The sequence below is a fragment of the Malania oleifera genome, chromosome 1 (genome assembly GCF_029873635.1).
Source record: "Malania oleifera isolate guangnan ecotype guangnan chromosome 1, ASM2987363v1, whole genome shotgun sequence".
Classification (NCBI taxonomy): Eukaryota; Viridiplantae; Streptophyta; class Magnoliopsida; order Santalales; family Ximeniaceae; genus Malania; species Malania oleifera.
Window position 1 is genome coordinate 77,090,661 of NC_080417.1, and position 22,617 is coordinate 77,113,277.

The 22,617-nt window shown below is 36.1% G+C and overlaps 2 protein-coding genes across 6 annotated transcripts in view; one reads left to right on the forward strand and one right to left on the reverse strand.

Moving 5' to 3' along the window:
- Positions 1-372: 372 nt before the first annotated feature.
- Positions 373-22,617, reverse strand: part of LOC131162198 (caffeoylshikimate esterase-like) — a 63,965-nt gene continuing 41,720 nt past the window's right edge. For both annotated transcript variants that reach the window (XM_058118421.1, XM_058118431.1), the window contains exon 9: positions 373-877. In XM_058118421.1, the coding sequence (XP_057974404.1) occupies positions 650-877 (228 nt within the window). In that variant the 3' untranslated portion in view covers positions 373-649. The remainder of the gene's footprint in view (positions 878-22,617) is intronic.
- LOC131162207 (uncharacterized) lies at positions 15,507-22,460 on the forward strand. Of its 4 annotated transcripts, none has more exons than XM_058118470.1 (2): positions 15,507-17,627; positions 22,020-22,460. In XM_058118470.1, exons 1-2 carry the CDS (start codon positions 17,288-17,290, stop codon positions 22,028-22,030), a joined length of 351 nt encoding a protein of 116 aa, XP_057974453.1. In that variant the 5' UTR covers positions 15,507-17,287; the 3' UTR covers positions 22,031-22,460. The 4 variants fall into 4 exon arrangements, with proteins under 4 accessions (XP_057974453.1, XP_057974425.1, XP_057974444.1 ...); XM_058118442.1 differs by having other exon boundaries at positions 15,684-17,627; positions 22,055-22,460; XM_058118461.1 differs by having other exon boundaries at positions 15,685-17,627; positions 22,107-22,460.

Consider the following 22,617-nt stretch of genomic DNA (forward strand, 5'->3'; position numbering starts at 1 on the left):
TTTAGAACATTCTTGAGTCTTCACACTCAAAATTAACATTAAAATGTTGGTAAATTTCTAATAGGCACCCCCCTTTTTCTTCAAGAACATAAAAGCATATGCTTCCATTTCTTAAAAAGCATACTAACCTATTTCACTTTCCTTCAAAAATATACTACAAAATCATTTTTATTTAAAATACATGATGTATTGAATAAGTGGATTACTCGTATTGAAATGAAATTCATTAAAATTCAAAGACTAACATTTATTTGTTCAAATTCAAATAAAATGAATTAATTTTTTTTACTCAATATCTAAAAAATAAAATTGGCATTTCAAAGGCCAGAGACATGCCTATATATGCACACCCATGAGTCGCACCATGCGTTGTTTGCTGTAAGAAACCAAATATCCATTCAACTTGCCAAGAGTATACATGCAATTTCAAACAAAAAAAAGGTTCCAACAACCCAAAACCTCCATTGCCAAATAAATAAACTAATGATCACAGTAACAGATATACAAGGGATTGAAATAAAAAAAATAAAATTTTAAATTCCAACGTAAAGCACAAGAATATTTTATTACCCTCTTTTTGTCCTTTCCCTCTTGTATTTACAGTGAAGCAGGCTTATTTCTGTTGCAGGATTATGTGAGGTACAATTGATTAGCTGCAGCTGCTTTTGATGCTATGCTCATCAAGCCAAGAAATGATATCTTCAAGAACTCGAATTATCGTCTCATCTGGCTCACCTTCGAGAAGAGAATGAGAAGCATCCTCATAAAGCATAAGCTTCTTGTCTGCACTTTTTGCTTTCCCATGCAAAGCCTTGCTTACAGATGGATCAGTGACAACATCAGCCTCACCATGCAAGATCAATAATGGCAACGAAACCTGTAACAAAGGAGCCATCTTAGGTGCCTTGAGATAAATTGAACAACCTAAAGCGATGCCTTGAAGACTCATTGATTGAAGTGACCAAACAACATTCAAGCGAGAGAGATTTAGTAGACATTAAGTGCTATGGGAACAGGTGGTAGACCTAATATAACTTAGAGGTAGTGAATGAATATTCAAGATCCTTCTACCTTTCCAAGGATATTGCAATAAACTCAAGTTTTGCTTGGTTAGGTGTCAAAAGAAGATATTTTTCATTTAAGGTGAGGGATTTAGATTTCACCAAAGCTTAGCTCAGTTTGTGAAAAAACTCCAATACATCAAAATAACTAATGTAAGTGTAAAAAAGCTTTGCACACTTCAGGAAGTTGGGGTGTTAAGGGGAGGCCATATTACTCTCAACAACCTGGAAGAAGAAGAAAAGCACAAAAACACATAAAATTGAGAAGGAATGAAGGAGAACCTAGCATATTATATCATAATAAAAAAAATGAACGATGGGCACAAACCCTCCATCAAGAAGCAGCCCCTGCAAACCAGATTTCATACAAATCCTCACAAACACATCATCACTTGCTTCGGCACTAATTTATGCTACACGTAAAAAATAATTACCTAACAGATTTAAAAAAAAAAAAACTAGTATAATATCCTGCTTCCTGACTGAAATTGAAATAACATATACAACAGGTGGAATACTTTGGCCACATGAAGGAAGTAGGGATGTGACGCACACGTCAAATACAACTATTCGACTTGGAAGTCAAAGAAGCACGAAATTGTACACAATGACATTGTAGAACTAAATTGAATGAAGGGCCTGGAAAATTACCAATCATAACAAAATAAATGAAGAATAAATATAGGTCCCTGTCATCTGAGTTTCTACCTATTCTTTTATTTTGCCAGCTAGCAGAAGCTAATGGATCAATAGGTAATGATGAGGTCCCCCAGCAGCTGTTGTTTGCTTGCAACATAGATTTCACTAACAAAACTAGGGAATGGAAACCAAAATGACAACCTCAGAGGAATACTCAAATTCTTTAGATAAGAGTGTGACGAAATATATGGGAAATAAAATTCACCAAAACTAGGAAAAGAAATGTTGGAAGGATGATAAGTGTTGTGGCCAAGAGATATTGCTGAGAGACTCATTTTTGTTCTCGTGCATAGTCAGTTACGTGCACTAGCAGGAGATACAAGTGATGCTGGATGCAAAAAATAAGGCTAGAAAGAATTTGATTTGGGCAATGAGTAAAGACAACGATTTATGAATGAACATTATATGCTTAAAGGAGGGCGTGATGGTTTGTTTAACCACATTCAAATACTTAGGAACTTAGGATGAGGTAGTTACTGTCTTTCTTGCAATGCATGCTTAAAAGCATTTAATATTCAATGATATGCACTAAATCAAAATAGAGAATGGGCAGCTCAAATTGGACAAAAAAGAACTGTGTAAATTGTTGGATTGGGCCTGATCTAAGAATATGTCAATTTCTAAAAAGTGCAGATCATGTCCACAGTTATTGCACTGAACCAACTTCAAGAAAGGGCAGCTCAAATTATAGGACAATAAAGTATAGATTATAGGATAGTGCCCGATGTAAGAATATGTCGAAGCCCAAAAATTGCAGATCATGTTTCCACAGTTACCGTTTCACCTGTGCTTATTCCTGATTAAAACCGTTAAAAAACAAATATACTAGCAAGCAATGGAGTAGAACAATGACATTGATCAAGTGACACCTGCAGCTCCATCAGCTGCTCATGCCAACATTAAGTGTCAGGGATGCCCTTGAGGTGATTGGATTGTCTTCTTAAAAATCAATAAAACTCAACAGTAATCGAAGAATAGTACAAGTAAATGCTCCATTCTTGGCATCTGGGAATTGATTTCCCCAAGATCTAGTGCTGCTCCAAACTATGTAAGCTTATTTGAGGCTTTATGCAAATCATTGATTGAAGGAGCAAATTACAACTGGGGAGAGAGATAACATTTGGATAAAAAAAAAAAATATCAGTGATTGGGTCAGACAGACGTCTCAAGTGCAGTTTCTGCTGATACTATTGTAGTTTGCATGTTGCACCACTATCCCCAAGAAAAAAGATAAGGTTCCTCAATTCCCCACTTCCTAATAAAGTAAATGCTAGTTCTGTTTGACAGAGCTTGTCTTTGTTTCCGGAGTCCAGGGAAAAGAGAGAGATATCTTCCAGTGTCCAAATTCTATAATAATGCGACATTTATTCAACAGCAAGGGTTGCATCCACAAGGCAGGGCATTCTATATCAATGAGCCATTTTCTTAAATGGCAAGGGTTCTGCCCACAAAGGCAGGAGACATACCTATCACACAACAATTTCTAAATTTTTACATACAAAAAACTTTTGAACTATAAGAGCTGAAAGGCCAGTGCAACTGTCAAATTCATTCAAACACCCATCACTTTTCTAGCAAGATAATAATTCTAGAACTAATATCTAGAAACAAGCGGAACCAGTAGAGTTGCCTTATGAGTTGAAGCTCCTTCTAAGGCATGGAACGTCATATTTGGTGTCCACATATATTTCGTAAGTTGTACACATCCTCAGCCTGCCCACCTAAGCACAAGGAAGAAAACTCCCATTTACTTCAGCTAAACCAATTTGATTTCCAGCTTGATAACCAGGATAACAAGGATCTAATCAGGATCCTTTCCAAAAAAAAAAGTAACACTCACTAGAAGATAACAAAATAAATAAATGTCAAGCAGAAAGTTTAAAGGATTGTTATAGTAAGAAGTGGAATGTCCCCTAAAACAGGATTTGACATTTGTTGATCAAACAATTGATGACGCAAGAATATGCACCTTAAAAGAGGATGTACACAGGGGCGAAGGGATCAAGAAGGAAACCTCACTTGAAATTTATTTACCAGCCACACTCCAATCAATAACACAGGCTCAGGGATTCCCCATGAGGCAGATCAAACAAAGATACCAAATGAAGTGGCCTTTTAGCCAGCTGTTCCCAGTAGAGTTCTTACAGTGTACAGTCATCAACAAGAGATGTAAAGTTGTGCCATTCAGTATTGAGATAGCCTTCACAAGAGTCAGCATCCAGGAAATCATTCTTTTCCCACCCTTTTTTCATTTCTTATTGGCTCTTGGGGGCAAAGCCCATCCTCATGAGATTTTGCCGTGGAAGCAGTTTCTTTCTTGAATAGTCTGAAGTCTTGCACAAAAAAAAGAGAGAGCAGGTACTCTTTTGGATAGAGTAACAAATCAAAAGCAGAAATAATGTTCAATAGGGGCAAATCCATCCCATCATTTCCATCTTTGCTCCAGCATTAATTCAAGAAATTCATGATAGTGATGTCTACACAAGTTTGAACAACAAAGAAGCCTTTATTACAACAAAGGTCAGCTACATAAATTCTTTTGCGTCATTCAACTCAGTTAAGACACTGCCTCAATCAGAGTCATTCTTAAACTTCCTCCTAGCCTTCAAAAATCTACCTCCACTTCAATCAAGTTGCTCCTCCTTAATCTTCCAACATGCCTACACCATCTTAGCCAATTTTATCATTATATCTTTGTCGGTGCTACCCCCAAATATATGCAATCCTTTATTGTTAGATTACTACTTTACCTAAAAGCTTAAGTTGTTAGGTTCTGGGCCTACAATGCATATCAAGCTTCAAGCTTAGAGAGTTGTTATGTCTTTAGGATGACTTATGTAAGTATTTCATTATAAATATCATTTTGAAATGCTTTGAAGCTCATTAGGAGTTGATATGGACTTAGAGACCTTATTTTGAAAACCCCGGAAAAAGCTTTTTAAAGTAACAAAGTAAGATGACTAAGAGTTTTGAAACTAACCTAAAAAAAACAGTATTTATAACTCTTTAGGCGACTGAACTTTAGACCTTAGGCGGCTGAAGATTTTTCTGAACTGATTTTGAACAGGCAGTGTAGGTCTAGGCGACTGACCCCTGAATCCTCAGGTGCCTGACCCCGTTTCAAGTTGAAAAATTATAGTGTTCAAAAGGATCAGGCAATTGACCCCGAAGCTTCAAGTGCCTGACCCTCGTTAACGACTATTATTTTAAAAGTCTTTAAATTCAAATTTATGTTACTTGTGCTACAAATTTCGTATAAACTTGGGAAACACTCCAAGTAACTTGGGCAACACGAATTTAACACTTTTTGAGCCTATAAATACAAGCTTTCTCAAATTAAATTATTACCAAGAAATTGAAAATCAGTTTTCAAAGCTCCATTGCTCATTCTCTCTCAAAGCTCTCTTGCACTCATACTTTTGCTAAGAATTTCCTGAGATAAACTGAGTCTCCAACCACTGATCTAAAAGCTAATCTTCTGAGGTTTGATACAAATCGAAAGAAGAAACCCGTTGAAATACTTCTTTGAGCTTCAATTCAATTTCTATTTGATATTTAATTTGAAGTATTAGCTGAGCTATATTTGTACTAACCAACTCTATCTGAGAGTATCTCTTGTACACAAGAATCTTCTCTTGTTTCCTTATTTTCTTTGACGATTCAGGGTCATTGGATCGTTGTACCAAGCGTGGGGTATCATTTGGAGAGGTGTACTCTAGCCTATTGAAGAAGAGATTGTAAAGGTTTGTTCCGCCCATAAAGGAACGCTATAGTGGAATCCTTAGGTGGTCTTGCCTAAGGCGAGGACGTAGGCTGGGTATAAGCCGAACCTTGTAAAAAACTCGGTCTCGCTCTCAACCTTTACTCTTTAATTTTTCTGCCTATATAAATTGTATGATTGTGTATCTAAGTGCAGGTTGCTGAGACAATTGAGATTGAGAAAAACTTTTAATTTAAGAAAGTACGTTGATTGATCATTTGCGGAAACCTTAAAGGGAGTACGTTGATCAATCGTTCGCGGAAACCTTGGTTAAAAAGAAGCGAATAAGATTCGTAAATACAAGGCTATAATCAAACTCTACGCTAAGTTTTGCAAACACTGATTTAAGGAAGCACTGCTGCAACTTTTGTGTTGGTTAAGTATTTTATATTTGATTGATTGGTTGATTGGATTGTCATTGTTGAAAGTTTTTGGTTTGTGTGGATTGTGGTTGATTTAATTAAAACATTAAAAATCAAAATCATTCTGGTTTGCTAAGTTTACAAAAGTTTGGGAATTTGTAAAAAGATTTAAAGAAACTTTTAAAAACTCAATTCACCCCCCCTCTTGGGAATACACCTTCCTTTTCAATTGGTATCAAAGCTAAGTTATAGCAAATCTTAATTAGAAGCTATATAAAGGTCTAAATGGCACACATAGGTGAATCCCCTTTTGCCAAAGGACAATCCTTAACTAGACCCCCAATTTTCTGCGGTGTAAACTACACCTTTTGGAAACAAAGAATGCAAATATATATTCAAACTATGGATTGGAAAGCATGGAAAGTTGTCACACATGGTGACTTTATTCCTACTAAATTAGTATATGGTAAAGAAGTGCCTAAAGAAGAACAAGATTTAACTAATAATGACTATAAAATGATGCAAGTAAACTCAAGTGTCATGAATGCACTATATTGTGCTTTAGACGTTAATGAATTCAATACGGTTATGACATGTAAATCAGCTAAAGAAATATGAGATAAACTAGAGGTAACTTATAAAGGAACGATGGATGTTAGAGATAATAGAATCGACATACTCACTAGCGAGTATGAAGCCTGTATGAAGCCTTTAAGATGAATCCTGATGAAACTATCACTAGCATGTATACTAGGTTTACTCACATAATAAATTCCTTAAATGCTTTAGGGAAAAATTATTCAACATATGAAATGATTCGAAAAATCCTTAGAGGACTTCCTCCGATATGGGAACCTAAGGCCACAGCAATCACGGAAGGAAGAAACTTGAAAAATATCTCCCTTGATGAGTTAATCAGATCCCTTCCCACATATGAGATGGCAATGAACGAAAGAAATTCAGAGAACAATAATAAAAATAAGAAATCAATAGCCCTTAAGGCTGCCAAAGAAAGTTCTAGTGATGAAGATGAAGACGACAAATTAGATGATGAAAAACTAGCCTTTATTACTAAAAGACTTGGAAAATTTTTCAGAAGAATAGGAAATTCCCTAGGAAGTTTAAAGGATAAAAAACTAACAAAGGAGAAACAAACACAAAGGAAACTAAGAATGAGCCACCTACATGTTATAACTGCAAGAAGGTCGGACACATTAAACCTGATTGTCCATAACTGAAGAAAGACAAGAAGAAGAAAAAGAAGGCAATGAAAGCTGCAGGGGACGATACAAGCTCAAACGAATCGGAGAATGAATCAAATGAACAAGAAGTTGCCAACATGTGCTTTATGGCGCACAATGCTGAGGTAAACTCTTACTATAGTTCATCGGAAGAATCTAGTGGAGAGTCTTGTAATGATTCATGTGATAGTATGCCTTCATATAAGGAAATCCAAGCTGAATTATTCGCCTTACACAATAGGTTCATTAAAGTATCTAAAAGGAACATAGCGTTGAAAGAACAAAATGAATATCTTAAGAATCAACTAGAAAGTTCTAAAATAGCTGAAAAAGAAAAAGAATCTCATATTGATGATTTAATGAAGAAAATCAACAGCATGTCTCAAAAGTTAGTAAAACTACAAGTAAATGGGGAAAGCAAGAAAGACTTAAAAATAAGTAATCTTAAAAGTAAAATTGAAAATAAAGATAAAACCATTTACAACTTTACTAGAGGAAAAAAGAATTTTGAAAAGATGGTTGGACAACAAAGGATGATTAGTAACAAAGAAGGAATTGGTTACAATGGAATTGAAAACAAAAAAAAGAAGAACTTATTCAAGGGATATTTTGTAAAAGAAGCAAAATACTATGCTAGTACATCATCTACAAATATTCATGAACACACTACTTGCTTCTTGTGTCGGAATAAGGGAAACATAAAGTTTAATTGTCCACTTAAAAAGAAGTATGTCAAAATAAAAAATGAATGGAAAGTGAACACTAAAATAGATATGACTTAAAAAGAATTAAGAAGGTTTGGGTTTCAAAAGTAACACCGTAAATCCTTCCTTGTAGATATGCTTTAGGACCACTCCATCAAAGAAAAAATGGTATTTGGACAGCGGGTATTCAAGACATATAACCAGGGATAAAATAAAGTTCACCACCCTAGTTCAAAAAGATGGAGAGTATGTGGCCTTCGGTGACAACGCTAAAGGTAAAATCGTCGGGATTGGTAAAATAGGTAAAGAACCCTCTCTTACAATTGATGATGTTTTGTTAGTTGATGGATTAAAGCATAACCTTTTAAGCATAAGTCAACTTAGTGACAAAGGGTGACATAATCTTTAAGCAAGATAAGTGCATAGTTCAAAATCCAAGAAAACATGAAATTCTATTCACAACTTATAGAGTATATAATGTATATTGTATAAACCTTGAAAACTTAATCTCTCAAGATGTAACATGCTTAGCTGCCATGAATGAAGCTAGTTGGCTTTGGCATAGAAGACTAGGACATGCAAGCATGGATCTATTATCAAACTTATCTAGAAAGAAGTTAGTCAAAGGTTTACCAAATACAATATTCATAAAAGATAAAATTTGTCATGCTTGCCAACTTGGAAAGCAAATTAAAACAAGTTTTAAAAAGAAGAAACATATCTCTGCTAGTAGACCCTTAGAACTTATTCATTTAGATTTGTTTGGTCCTACTAGAACTCAAAGCATAGGAGGTAAGCAATATGCCTTTGTCATAGTTGATGACTACTCTAGGTTTACTTGGGTATTATTTTTAGCCTCCAAGGATGAAGCTTGTAACATGTTAATAAATTTATGCAAGAAACTTCAAAATGAAAAAAGATATAGTGTTTCAAATATAAGAAGTGATCAAGGAAGAAAATTCAACAACAAAGAAGTTGAAAAATTTTGCAATGAATATGAAATTAATCATAATTTTTCAGCACCTAGAACTCTACAACAAAATGGAGTTATTGAAAGAAAGAATAGAACTCTTCAAAAAATGGAAAGAACAATGCTAAATGAACATAAGCTACCAAAATATTTTTGGACTGAAGTGGTAAATACCACATGCTATGTGATAAATAGAGTTTCAATAAGATCAAATTTAAATAAAATTCCCTATGAACTTTGAAAAGGTAGAAGGCCTAACATTTCTTACCTCCATGTTTTTGGATGTAAATGCTTTGTATTAAATGATAAAGAAGATTTAGGTAAATTTGATGCAAAAGCTAATGAAGGTATATTCTTAGGGTATGCATTAAAGAGCAAAACTTTTAGAATATACAATAAAAGAACTCTTACAATTTTGGAATCAATTCATGTAACATTTGATGAAGAAAATCCATTTAGTAAAACAATAATTGTTGAAGAAGTTCAAAATACTCAAAAATCAGAAGAAGACTTAGAAATTGTAGAAGCAAAAGAAGAAGAAAATGAATTAAATTCAAATGATGATGCTATAGAAAATATTGAATTACGCAAAGAATGGAAATATGTAAGAAATCATCCGAAAGATCAAATAATAGGAGAACCATCACAAGGTATAACTACAAGATCTTCTTTGAAAAATCTATGTAATCATTATACTTTCTTATCTCAAGATGAACCGAAGAATGTTGAAGAAACTCTAAGTAATGACTCATGGATAATAGTCATGCAAGAAGAATTAAATCAATTTGAAAGAAATAAAGTATGAAACTTAGTTCCCAAACCGGATAACCATTCAATCATTGGAACTAAGTGGGTATCTAGAAATAAAAAGGATGAAAAGGGAATTGTGGCAAGAAATAAAGCTAAACTTGTAGCTCAAGGATACAACCAAGAAAAAAGAATAGAATGTGATGAGACATTGTTCCCATAACTAGAATGGAAGCAATAAGAATGCTTTTAGCTTATGCATCTCATAAGGAATTCAAATTGTATCAAATGGATGCAAAGAGTGCCTTTTTAAATGGTTTTATAAATGAAGAGGTATATGTAGCACAACCACCGGACTTTGAGGACATTCAAAAACTTGATTATGTGTACAAGTTAACTAAGGCTTTATATGGTTTGAAACAAGCCCCTAGGGCTTGGTATGAAAGACTTAGTGGATTCTTACTAGAAAATGAGTTTTCTAGAGGAAAGGTTGATAGTACCTTATTTATCAAAACTAAGAAAGATGACATGCTTAAAATCCAAATTTATGTAGATGATATCATATTTGGTGCAACTAATGATGATCTATGTAAGGAATTTACTAAATGTAAGCAAGAAGAATTTGAAATGAGTATGATAAGAGAATTAAACTACTTCCTAGGATTACAAATTAAACAAGCCAAGAATGGGACTTTTATAAATCAATCCAAATATATAAAAGACATGCTTAAGAAATTTGACATGGAAAGTAGCAAGCCGATAGGAACTCCTTTGAGTACTTCCATAAGCCTTGACAAAGATGAAAAAAGGATAACCAGTAGATATGAAATATTATTGAAGTATGATAGGAAGCCTATTATACTTGACAGCTAGTAGACCGGATATAATATTTAGTGTATGGATGTGTGCATGATTTCAATCAGCACCTAAAGAATCTCACCAAATATCCGTTAAAATAATCCTAAGATACTTAATAGGAACAATTGATTTAGGACTATGGTATCCTAAGGGCACTGGTTTTGAAATGATTAGTTATTCAGATGAGGATTATGCGGGTTGTAAGATTGATAGAAAAAGTACAAGCGGGACTTGTCACTTTCTAGGACCGTCTCTTGTCTCTTGGTTTTCCAATAAACAAATTTCCGTAGCTTTATCAACCACTAAAGCTGAGTATGTGGTAGTCGGTAGTTGCTGTGCACAAATACTGTACATGAAACAACAATTAAAGTACTATAATCTAGAATATTCAACCATGCCAATTAAGTGTGATAACACAAGTGCAATAAACATCTCTAAAAATCCAATATCACACTCAAGAACTAAACACATTGACATAAGACTCCATTTTTTTAGAGATCATGTATTACTTGAATTTATAAATACAAACGACCAATGGGCGGACATTTTCACAAAACCCCTTCTCGAAGAGAGATTTATATCCATAAGAAGAGAACTAGGTTTGTTACATAGTAAGGAAGTTGTTTAAGAAGAGTTAATGTTGAGTAAAAAAAGAAATTTTAAATGATTAAGGAAGTCAGGCGACTGAACTTGGAAGCTCAGGCACCTGAGCAATGTAAATTGGAGGATCGGGTGCCTGAGCCATCAGACGTTAGGCGACTGATGTGCTACTGCCTGCTGAAATTTAATTTCTATAAAATGTAAGGCGACTAAGCCAAAACTTCAAGCGCCTGATCTGATGGGTCCTATATATTTTTAAGTGCAAAAATCCTAACTCTTCAGACTCCAGGCTACAGACCTCTGTTCCATTATTCACCCAAAGCTCCAACTCTTGGTCTCCCTTGATTCATAGCTTCAAATCCCTCAAATCAAAGCCTCCCAATCACTCTCCTACATCTTTTCCTACGGTTTCTAGGGTTTCACATTGGTAGTTCGGCTGATTCCTCCATAATCAAAGATGCCTCACACCAAAACTACGACAAATCGAGGTTCTTCTTCCGGGAGAGATGATAATAACATCGAACGATGGCTCGTCACTCCTCAATTGAAGCATCGATATCGAACTCATCTCCGTTCTACGAAACCAATTTTTGGTAAGGTCATAGATACCACCTTCTTTGATTCAAAATTTTTGAAAATCCTGCAAATATTTCGGAATATTGGTTGGAAGAATTTTGTAGCTTATCAATCCAAAGGTCTGTATCCAAACCTAGTGAAGATCTTCTATGCAAATATGATACATGGGGAAAATGTGCTAACCACTGAGGTTAGGGGAAAGAAGATAGTTTTATCTCCACAAACTTTGGCTACTATTTTGCATATTAGCCCAGGTGAATTTGAGTGTCCAGCATTTGCTCAAACATGGATTCTAGAGCAAGGATTCACTCCTGAGGAATTCTTGCCACTAATTATGGTAAAGGAACCTGTTTACTTTGGTCATCCTTCTATGTACAAACAGCTGAATCTTTAAACTCAAATATTTCAGAAAATTATCACAAATAACATCCTACCAAAAGCTGGTTCATATGATCACCTCTCCTACGTCGATTGTTTTCTAAAAGGGAAGAAACTTGATCTCTCTAGCCTAATTTTGAAATGGATGTGAGCTAAATTGTTAGCTAATCAAGTCACTCTTCCTTATGGTGGTGCTCTAAACCTTCTCTTTGCTCATCTTAGTGTCACTACTCCCACCGAATTGTTCATCAAGCTTTCTAGATATGATCTTTTCACTTCCACAACCCTGAAACAAATGGGATATGAAAAGCATGATCAGAGTTGGTTTTTAAAAGGAGGATGACCACAAAGGCCAGCAGTTGTACCTCCTCCACCTCAAGATCAGGAACAAGGACCTCCAGCTGACACTCCTTCTTGGTTTCTCCCCTTCCATCATGAATTCACTACATTCTGTAGAGATATGCGTTCAGGCCTCCAATCAGTTCAGGAGAACGTATCCTCACTCCACACTACCTACTCTTCACTTGACCAGTGCCTTACTCGCATAAAGCAGTATAGGGCTACCTCATCTCGTAGTGTTGATCCCATGGATACCAGTTCTGTCCCTCGGAGTAATGCTTCATCTGATAAAGAATCTGAGGAAGGAAGTGAGGAGGATGATGAAGAGGAAGCTGAAACTGATGATGATAATGATGACGATGCTGCTGATGCTTGATCTATTTTGTGTTGTACCTATGTATTGGCTTAGTCTTTGTGTTGCTTTGTTTGTTGTTCTTTTCTTTTAGTTTGGCTTGTGACTCCCTTGCTTATGACTTTGTGTAATTTTTAATGACTATATGACTATGCTTTTTATGTGCTATCCTAAGACTCTTTGTGACTATGCTCCTCATTTTTTTTTGATTGATGTCAAAGGGAGAGAGATATTTTAGAGAGCAAACATAAGAAGAGAATATCTTAGAGAGCAACCATGAGAACATGAGAGCGTGTGGCAAATATGTAAAATACATATTCTAGACATGAGATATAGCATGGGGGAGTAAAAGCAAAAAATGAGCATAACGAGAAAAATGAGACATAAGTATGTAGACATGAGCTATAATGCATTAAAACATAATATACTTAATTGTGACTTATTGAGTTTTGAACTTACTTATATTTGAAATCATCATTTTTCATAATTGTTAAAAGACATGCTTATTGTAAAGGGGAGCCTTATTGAGGTTCTCTCATCTTTACTCCTTATTTGTCATCATCAAAAAGAGGCAGATTGTTGGCCTACCATGACTTTCGAATCTTTTTTTATGATAAAAAATAAAGGTTAATTTAACAAGTTATTGTTTAAGTGATGATATTTCAGGAAACCTTGTATAACAAAGTTCAAAAAGATCAAAGAAATGGAAGTTCAAGATCACAAGTACCATAATACTCCATCAACAAAGTGATCAAAAGAAAGCTCAAGAGGACCAAGATGTTCAAAACATGTGGAAGCTTAAAGAATATTGAAGCTTAAGTCTGAGAGGATTCAAAGCAAAGATATATGAAGACTTTAAGCTTAGAGAGTTGTTATGTCTTTAGGATTACTTATGTAAGTACTTCATTATAAATATCATTTTAAAATGCTTTGAAGCTCATTAGGGGCTGATATGGACTTGGAGACCTTATTTTGAAAACCCTGAAAAAAGCTTTTTAAAGTAACAAAGCAAGATGACTAAGAGTTTTAAAACTAACTTGAAAAAAACAATATTTATAACTGTTCAGGCGACTGAGCTTTAGACCTCAGGCACCTAAAGATTTTTCTGAACTGAATTTGAACAGGCGAGGTAGGTCTAGGCGACTGACCCCCGAATCCTCAGGTGCCTGACCCCGTTTCAAGTTGAAAAATTACATTGTGTTTAGAAGGATCAGGTGACTGACCCCGAAGCTTCACGTGCCTGACCTTCGTTAACGACTATTATTTTAAAAGTTTTTAAATTCAAATTTATGTTACTTGTGCAACAAATTTCATATAAACTTGGGAAACACTCCAAGTAACTTGGGCAACACGAATTTAACACTTTTTGAGCCTATAAATACAAGCTTTCTCAAATTAAATTATTACCAAGAAATTGAAAATCAGTTTTCAAAGCTCCATTGCTCATTCTCTCTCAAAGCTCTCTTGCACTCATACTTTTGCTAAGAATTTCCTGAGATAAACTGAGTCTCCAACCACTGATCTAAAAGCTAATCTTCTGAGGTTTGATACAAATCGAAAGAAGAAACCCGTTGAAATACTTCTTTGAGCTTCAATTCAATTTCTATTTGATATTTAATTTGAAGTATTAGATGAGCTATATTTGTACTAACCAGCTCTATCTGAGAGCATCTCTTGCACACAAGAATCTTCTCTTGTTTCCTTATTTTCTTTGACGATTCAGGGTCATTGGATCGTTGTACCAAGCGTGGGGTATCGTTTGGAGAGGTGTACTCTAGCCTATTGAAGGAGAGATTGTAACGGTTTGTTCCATCCGTAAAGGAATGCTATAGTGGAATCTTTAGGTGGTCTTACCTAAGGCGAGGACGTAAGCTGGGTATAAGCCGAATCTCGTAAAAAACTCAGTCTCCCTCTCAACCTTTACTCTTTAATTTTTATGCCTATATAAATTGTATGATTGTGTATCTAAGTGCAGGTTGCTGAGATAATTGAGATTGAGAAAAACTTTTAATTTAAGGAAGTACGTTGATTGATCGTTTGCGGAAACCTTAAAGGGAGCATGTTGATCAATCGTTTGCGGTGCGGAAACCTTGGTTAAAATGAAGCATATAAGATTCATAAATATAGGGCTATAATCAAACTTTACGCTGAGTTTTGCAAACATTGATTCAAGGAAGCACTGCTGCAACTTTTGTGTTGGTTAAGTATTTTATATTTGATTGATTGGTTGATTGGATTGTCATTGTTGAAAGTATTTGGTTTGTGTGGATTGTGGTTGATTTAACTAAAGCATTATAAAACAAAATCATTCTTGTTTGCTAAGTTTACAAAAAGGTTGGAAATTTGTAAAAAGATTTTAAAGAAACTTTTAAAAACCCAATTCACCCTCCCCTCTTGGGAATACACCTTCCTTTTCATATACAAATCACCACCTTTAACATTATTATCCCTAGAGTCTTTTGTTGCATCCTAGCTGACCCCACCTAGTGAAACTTAAGGCTTGGTTTTGTTGTTGTTGTAGTTTTCATTGCATCCAAATGACTTTCCACAGAAAAAATATGCCACCCTCATACCTCTTAAGAACATTCTTCACTCAGAACTCTGGATGCTTCCTTTTCTCTTAAACAAAGTTTACAGATTTCAAATCTGATTGTGCTGCTGTCAATCTGGCAGTCACTTCAGAATAATGAACCAAAAATGCCAACTTATTAGTGCTCCTAATGTCCTGTCTATCATTGCTTTTTAGTGTGAACAGAGGCCATGGAGTGAACTCTTCGATACTGTAGTGTACATTGTTCTCCACACACATAGGTGCGCTTGCGCAGAAATATGTTGTTGACTTGCTGTTTAGAAATTTGAGAGATTTTGGTTGGACACTGAATATTCTGAGTCTATGATAGAATGCATAATTCATTTTCTTGTGAAAAAAATGACAGTGTAAATTATACTAGTTGAAGCAGGAACCAAATGTTTATCCCTGTTATGTTTCCCCAGCAGTTTTCTCTATAAAATATTATGCGAGCATATGCACAAACTCATGCATCCAAAACACCACTGGTCCAAATGTTGTATGGAAAACATTTAAGAGGTCAAATGAAACTACGGAAGAAAGAATGCTCTCTCCCCAACGCTGCCCTCCTTTGCAACCGCGAGAATGGTGAACACCACCGAACATCTTTCTCCCACATTTTCTACTCTGAAACCTATCTTCTCTGCTAACCTAGACCTGGGATCGAATCATAGACTCGACGCCTCCTTAGTTTTCAAACCCTATATTCTCCATTTAGACCCTCCGTTGCCTTGCACAGCCTCTTGCGATGCCTGCGGCAAGCCATCCTTGGCTCCCGGGTTCACTAAGTTCCACCAGCGACAGCGAGTGACTGATTGATTCTTAACCTAGTCGATCAATTCTCAACCTAGTTGAATGACCATTTAATGAAGACTGACCAGTTAACAAAGACGAATCTTCCCTGAAAATCTTTCTTCTCGAAGACCCCGTGTTCGACCGTCAGGGGAATCTCTCTCCCAGAAACCGATCTTAGTACAGTTGTCATACAAGAGCATACAAGCAGAACATCCCCATACAGTCGCCTCACGCGAGCTTTCAAGCAGAACACCCCTTCCGCAGATCATGTTTGGTTTCCAGAGGCGATCGGTGTACCCTTTTTCGGCCTGCCGAGAACTCTCGTCTGCGATTCTGATTCTCAGTATTGGTGGACGAGTATGATCTGATTATTTCGTCTCGGCTTCATTGGAGGTTTTATTTTGGAAGAATGGGGGCGGGGGACCAACGGCTTATCAGGTAAGAAGCTGTTTGAGGGGGAGGTCATTCATTAGTGCAGATAGATCACAAAACCTCCCGTGCTAATGGTCTTGAGCCCTCAGCTTCCAGGATTTTGGAGTTCCCAGGGAGAAAGTTTTCATATATTGCTCTAAATAAAGAGGAATTTATTTGGATTGTGAAGATATTGGGGATAATATGTGAAGGAAAACAAGGTGTTGACGAACTTAACCGAGGAGGCTTATACTTAAATTGCGATTCAATGACAGAGGTATATTCCTTTGTATAGAGAAGGGAAGCGCTGGAGGAAAATGCAGCATTTTATGTGTTCCTGAGAGTAAGAACGGTGAAGGTTGGAGAAATCTTTTTGAAGCAACTAATGCAGCTTTCCTGTCATCATAACAAGCTTATACTGAGTCCCAAGACAACCCTAGGAGAAAAATGAGGAAGGTAGTGAGGGCAGAACTGAGACAGAAATTAAAGAAGCAAGCCCAGAGGTAGAAGGGTTCAGGGAGCATACTCAGAACATTGCAATCCCTATGGAGAAGATTGAGCAGCCTATAGGCAGAATTAGGGGGGAGAAGGGTGATTCAGCTGAAAGGGATGTAGTTCAGAGAACATGCTTTTGCAAAGGAACACTTTAGAGGATCACATACAAAAATAAGCTCAATAGAAACAGGGCAGTACCTTTTTCGAAGCTGATCCAAGTTGTAGTAAGAGGTTGTTTTCTGTTGAATGTGAAGGTACTCAAATAGATGATGATGATGATGAGAGGTGTTCAGAAGTAGATGATGATCTCAGCAGCTTTTGTGATTCTGATTCTGGCTTATTAGTTAATCAGCTGAGAAGTGGGATATATATGGGAGGAGAAGACAATTGGGAAGAACTTGATGGGGATTTGTGCTTGAACAAAAGAATGGAAGAGATAATATGGAGTAAGAAACAATCACTTACACATCATCTTACACAGGAAGAGAGGCCTTTACTGTCCTCTGATATCGAGCAAGTGTTAGAAGGTCTTGTTAAGCACAGGCCTTATCAGAGTAAAACTTTGTTTGATGAGGGGCTTTTGCACCTAGCTACTGAGCCTATTCTTGAAAAGGTCGTTGTTGGTGTTAGTTCTCCAGGTGCCGGGAGAGGTAAGGATGAGGAAACAGTGGATCCAGTGGGCGATCTGAATTCTTCGGAACCTAGAAAAGGTATTCTCCCTATTCCTGTTCAGTCTTGTTTTTTTTGTTTTTTTTGCTGAGTCTTTATGCCACAGTGAGGGAATTAATGGGGGGAGTGACTTTGGTGTTAGTGAGAGGGACTACAAAGACCCAAACGAGCTATTACATGATATGGGGTTAAAGCTAGTGAATCCTGTAGGTGTTAAGGTCAAGTTGGGGTTGAGTCCAAAAACTTATGAGGGGAAAAAAAAGGTGGAAAAAAAATTAAAAAATATCTGGTTTCTTGCATTAATTATGCGGGAAGGATGGGGATAGGAAGAGGTGGTAAGCGTGTTAAGATTATGAAGTTGGAATAGGGGATGCTAGGAGAAGGTGTTTGATTAGGGAGGTTTTACTTAGGAACTCTCTCGATATTGTTTTAATTTAGGAGACTAAGCCTGGGTTAGTATACGGGGAGGTTGTTAGAGGGATTTGGGAAGGACGGTGTAAGGATTGGGTTTTTGTACCCTCGGGCTGCAGTGGCGGCATTCCAGTTTTATGAAATACTCGGTCTATAACTAGAGTGGATAGTTTAGTGGGTTTTTTTTTTTTATCTCTTTTGGTCCTTGAAATTAGAGATAGGGGTCAATGGTGGATTTCCTCTGTGTACGGTCCTTCTAGGTTTGATCTTAGGGATTCTTTTCGGGATAAGCTTTATTTTGTTTCTGGTTTTTGCTCACCGTGGTGGATTGTGGGTAGGGATTTTAATGCAGTCAGGTTCCCTCAGGAAAAGAAGGGGAATGGTAGGGTTTGTGCATCTATGCAAAAGTTTGATTTGGTTATTAGGGAGTGGGGGTTGAGGGATCTTCCCTCAGGTAACGCCAAGTTTACATGGTCAATGGGTGGGGCTAGGGAGGTGGTTAGTAGAATTGATAGTTTCTTGTTTTCTAATGAATGGGAGGAGGAGTTTCCTAATCTTTCTCAAGTAGTATTATCTAGACCCACGTCTGATCATTTTCTTATACTATTGGAATCTAGGAAAGTTCCTTAAGGCCCCACCCCATTTAGGTTCAAGAATATGTGGTTAGACCATGGCTCTTTTCAATCCTTGGTTAGGCATTCACATGGTTATTAGAATCTTATGATTCACGATTCTTATAGGATTCGAATCACTTCTACACCAAATCGATTCTAAACATACTGGCGAATCTAAAAACAGCTAAATCATTGCCAAATCTATTGATTCAACTCATGAATCTAACGATTTTATCTGAATCTATCGATTCACACAATTTTGGACCTATCATATCCTGACAAGTCCAACTAGTTTGAAACCCCCAAAACAAAATATTTCTTTATTTATTGCTTTTACTTTTCCACAATTACCTTCACCATTGCTTATCTATGTTAGTTTTGAACTAAAAAAGAGGAGAAAATAGAATCTTAGGTCTTATGTTGTCTTCACAAAATATTCTTCACTCTAGGAGTATAGTGTTCTGTCATTGAAAAGAAGCGGCATAACACTTACTGGCTATGGAGGTAGTCTTGTTTTGTTGTGTTGTTAAGATTTAGTTGGTTTTCAATAGTTTGTTCAATTATTATAATTTTTTAGGTCAATTGTTTCTTTTTTTTCTTTTAATCCAAGAAAGAATATGCATGCAATATTATTATTATTATTTTAAATGTAGATAAATACCAAAAATTAAACATTATTTTTTTTTCTTGATTCCCTCCATTAAACAACACAAAAGTTCTTTTTTTTTTTAATATTTCTTGACTCATTCTCTTACTTTCATGTGTTTAGGGAAAGCATACAAATGAAATATGAGTTTTTTGTTGTCAAAACTTAAATGTATTTTTCTATTTTTCTTGTTGTTTGTATATCAATGTATGCATGTCATTTAGAATTGATTTTGGAAATTTATATTGAATCTTACGGTTTGATTCGATTTGATTCTCGATTTCCAAAATTGGAATTTTGATTCTCAATTTGACAACTATGGGGATTTGTGGAGTGAGGACATGGAAAGGGGTTTGGGAGGGGTTTAGATTTATGAAGATGTTGAAGAGTTTGAAAGAAAAACTTAAAGTATAGAACAAGGAGGTGTTCAGAGATATTGAGGTTAAGAAGTCCACACTATTATAGGAGATTTGGAAGAGTTGGACAGGGAAAAAAAAGAAGAAGAAAGGAGTGACCCTTTCGAGGGAAGAAGAGGCTAAAAGAAGTTCTCTAAAAAATGAATTGGAAGAGCTAATCTTTAAGGAACGAGAAGTTGGAGGCAAAAGATGAAATTTAAGTGGGTTAGAGATGGAGAGTGTAATTCTAATTTTTTTTCATACGATTGCTAATGGAAAAATAAAAAAAAATTGATTATGGAGATATAGGTGGAAAGGGGGGTTATAATCATGGACTCTAATAGAATTGCTTCGGAGATCACAAATTTTTATTATAATATGTATTCTGAGGAGGATGAGATAGACCAACGGTGGAAGGATTACAGTGGGATCCTTTGCCTATGGATAAGATAGCCTAGCTAGAGACTTTTTGAGGAAGAGGAAGTTAGGGCACAGTTTTTTGGGATGGAGAGGGATAAAGCTCCTGGGTTAGATAGTTTTTTTAATTTAGCTTTTTATCAAGATTGTTGGACAGTTGCAAAGAATGACCTTATGAGGGTTTTTAATGAATTTTATTTGAATGGGGTTCTTAGCAAAAGTATTAATTCTACTTTTATCACTTTTGTGCCTAAGAAAAATAGGTCCATCAAGATTTTTGATTATAGACCGATTATCTTAGCTTATAGTGTTTATAAAATAATCACACTAAAGTGCTAGCTAATAGGTTATGTGTGGTGCTTGATAGGACTATTTCTAAGTCCCAAAGTGCATTTGTGGGGGGAAGACAGCTTGTGGATGCAATTTTGATTGCGAATGAAACCGTTGAGGATATTAGGAGAAGGAAGAAGGGGCTTATTTTTATGTTGGATTTTGGAAAAACTAATGACAGATTGAGTTGGAATTTTTTGGATAAGATTTTAGTGAGGGAGGGGTTTGGAGAAAGATGGTGTAAATGGATGAAAAGGTGTATATCTAATATGAATTTTGCAGTGATAGTGAATGGTGAGCCTAAATCTATATCTTGGTTTATGGCCACGAAGGGGATTAGACAAGGGATCCTCTTTCTCCGTTTTTGTTTTAGTGGCTGATGTTTTTTGAGTAGGTTGGTTGATAGGACGGTGGATAGAGGTTTAGTGAAAGGTCTTAAAGTGGGCAGGGAGGAAATTATGGTTTCTCACCTTCAATTTGCAAATGATACTACTTTTTTTCGTGGAGGACCAAAAGTCTTCTATTCTAAATATAGTGGGGCTTCTTCATATTTTTGAAAGGGTATTGGGGTTGAAGATTAATATGGAAAAGAGTGGAATTGCAGCTATTAACATGCCTATAGGGAGTGTTATAAAATTAACCTTGGAAGTTGTGTGTGAAGAGTTGGGGTGGTCGATGTCCTATTTAGGGGTTCTTTTGGAGGGCCATCCTAGAGTAGCTACTTTTTGGGATCGGGTGGTGGAGAGTGTCCAAGCGGTTAGACCGGTGGAACGGAGCCCTTTTTTGTCTGGGACGGAGGAAAACTCTAATTCAGGGTTGTCTTTCTAATAATGTTGTATTTTCTGTCTATTTTTGAAATCCCAATGGGACTTGCTAGTAAGATTGAGAGAATTATGAGAGATTTTTTTGTGGTCAGGGGTAGGGGGTTTTAAGGATCACTTAGTGAATTGAGAAGTGGTGTGTAGGACTAAGAGAGAGGGTGGTTTGGGTCTTGGAAATTTGGTGTCCAAGAACACAACCCTTTTTGCAAAATGACTTTTGCAGTTTCTGTTAGAGGTTTCCTCCTTGTGGCATCAAGTTACCAAAAGTAAATTTGAACTTTGATGGGAATGGATGGGATACTAATTTAGGTTCTAGATGTTCTTCGGAAAACTTGTGGAAAGCTATTTCCCATATTTATCTTCTCTTTATTCCCCAACACCAGATTTGTGATGGGTAAGGGTTGCAACATTCGTTTTCTTTTTTGGAAAGCCTTGAATGATAGGGAAACCATTAAATTATCCTATCTGTTGGTTATGTTGAACAATTGTACGATGTCTTCCGAGGATGATAGTTGATCTTAGTTGTTGGATTCCTCAGGTGTTTTTCCGTGTAAATCTTTCTTTGATTTCTTGGTTGGTACCAATCATTTCTTTCCACTCTACAAAGTATTCTGGAAGGTCAAAATCCCCCATAAAATCAAAGCCTTTCTTTGGTTAGTTGTGCGTGTAATATAATAAATACTAATGACTTGTAGATTAGGAGACCTTTAAAGGCTCTATTCACTGATATATGTATGCTTTGTTTTGATTGTTTAGAATCTGTTTTTCATTTTTCTTGCATTGCAATTTTGCATGGAAGGTTTGGAATAAGTTATTTAATTATTTTGGACAAAGCTGGGGTTTGTTCAAGAGCAGTGGACGTGTCTCGCCTATATCTTTTGTGCAGTTTGGAAGAAGAAAGGAAGGTATTGCTTCATGGAATTGTGCTGTATTTGCAGTGCTATGGGGCTTGTGGAAGGAACGTAATCTACGTATTTTTTCAGGGAAGAAGATTCCATATTGGTTGGTGTGGGAAAAATGCTTTTTACGGCTTCTTTGTGGTGTGTGAGCAATGGAAATTTTAAGGGCATGTGTTTGACAGATGTTCAGCAGAGATTTGAGTTTGCTGTATCTTTTGTGTTTTCCTTTTTTTGTTTTGTTTTTTTCTGGGGATTCTCAGATTTCGTTAAGGAAATGTCTTCTCTCCTGATTGTACATTCTTTCTTTATCTAATGAAAATGACAGTGTAACATAGAGGTCAGATAGAGACTTGGTAGCTTTAGTGGTTTATCTCTTAATACTAATACTACTCTCCAGCTCTCAAGACAAGTGGCTAGGGTAACCTGATCCCATATTAACGCAAGCAGAAAGATGGATAGGGAACCGCCTGCTAATGTATGAGGGGGAAGCATCCAGAG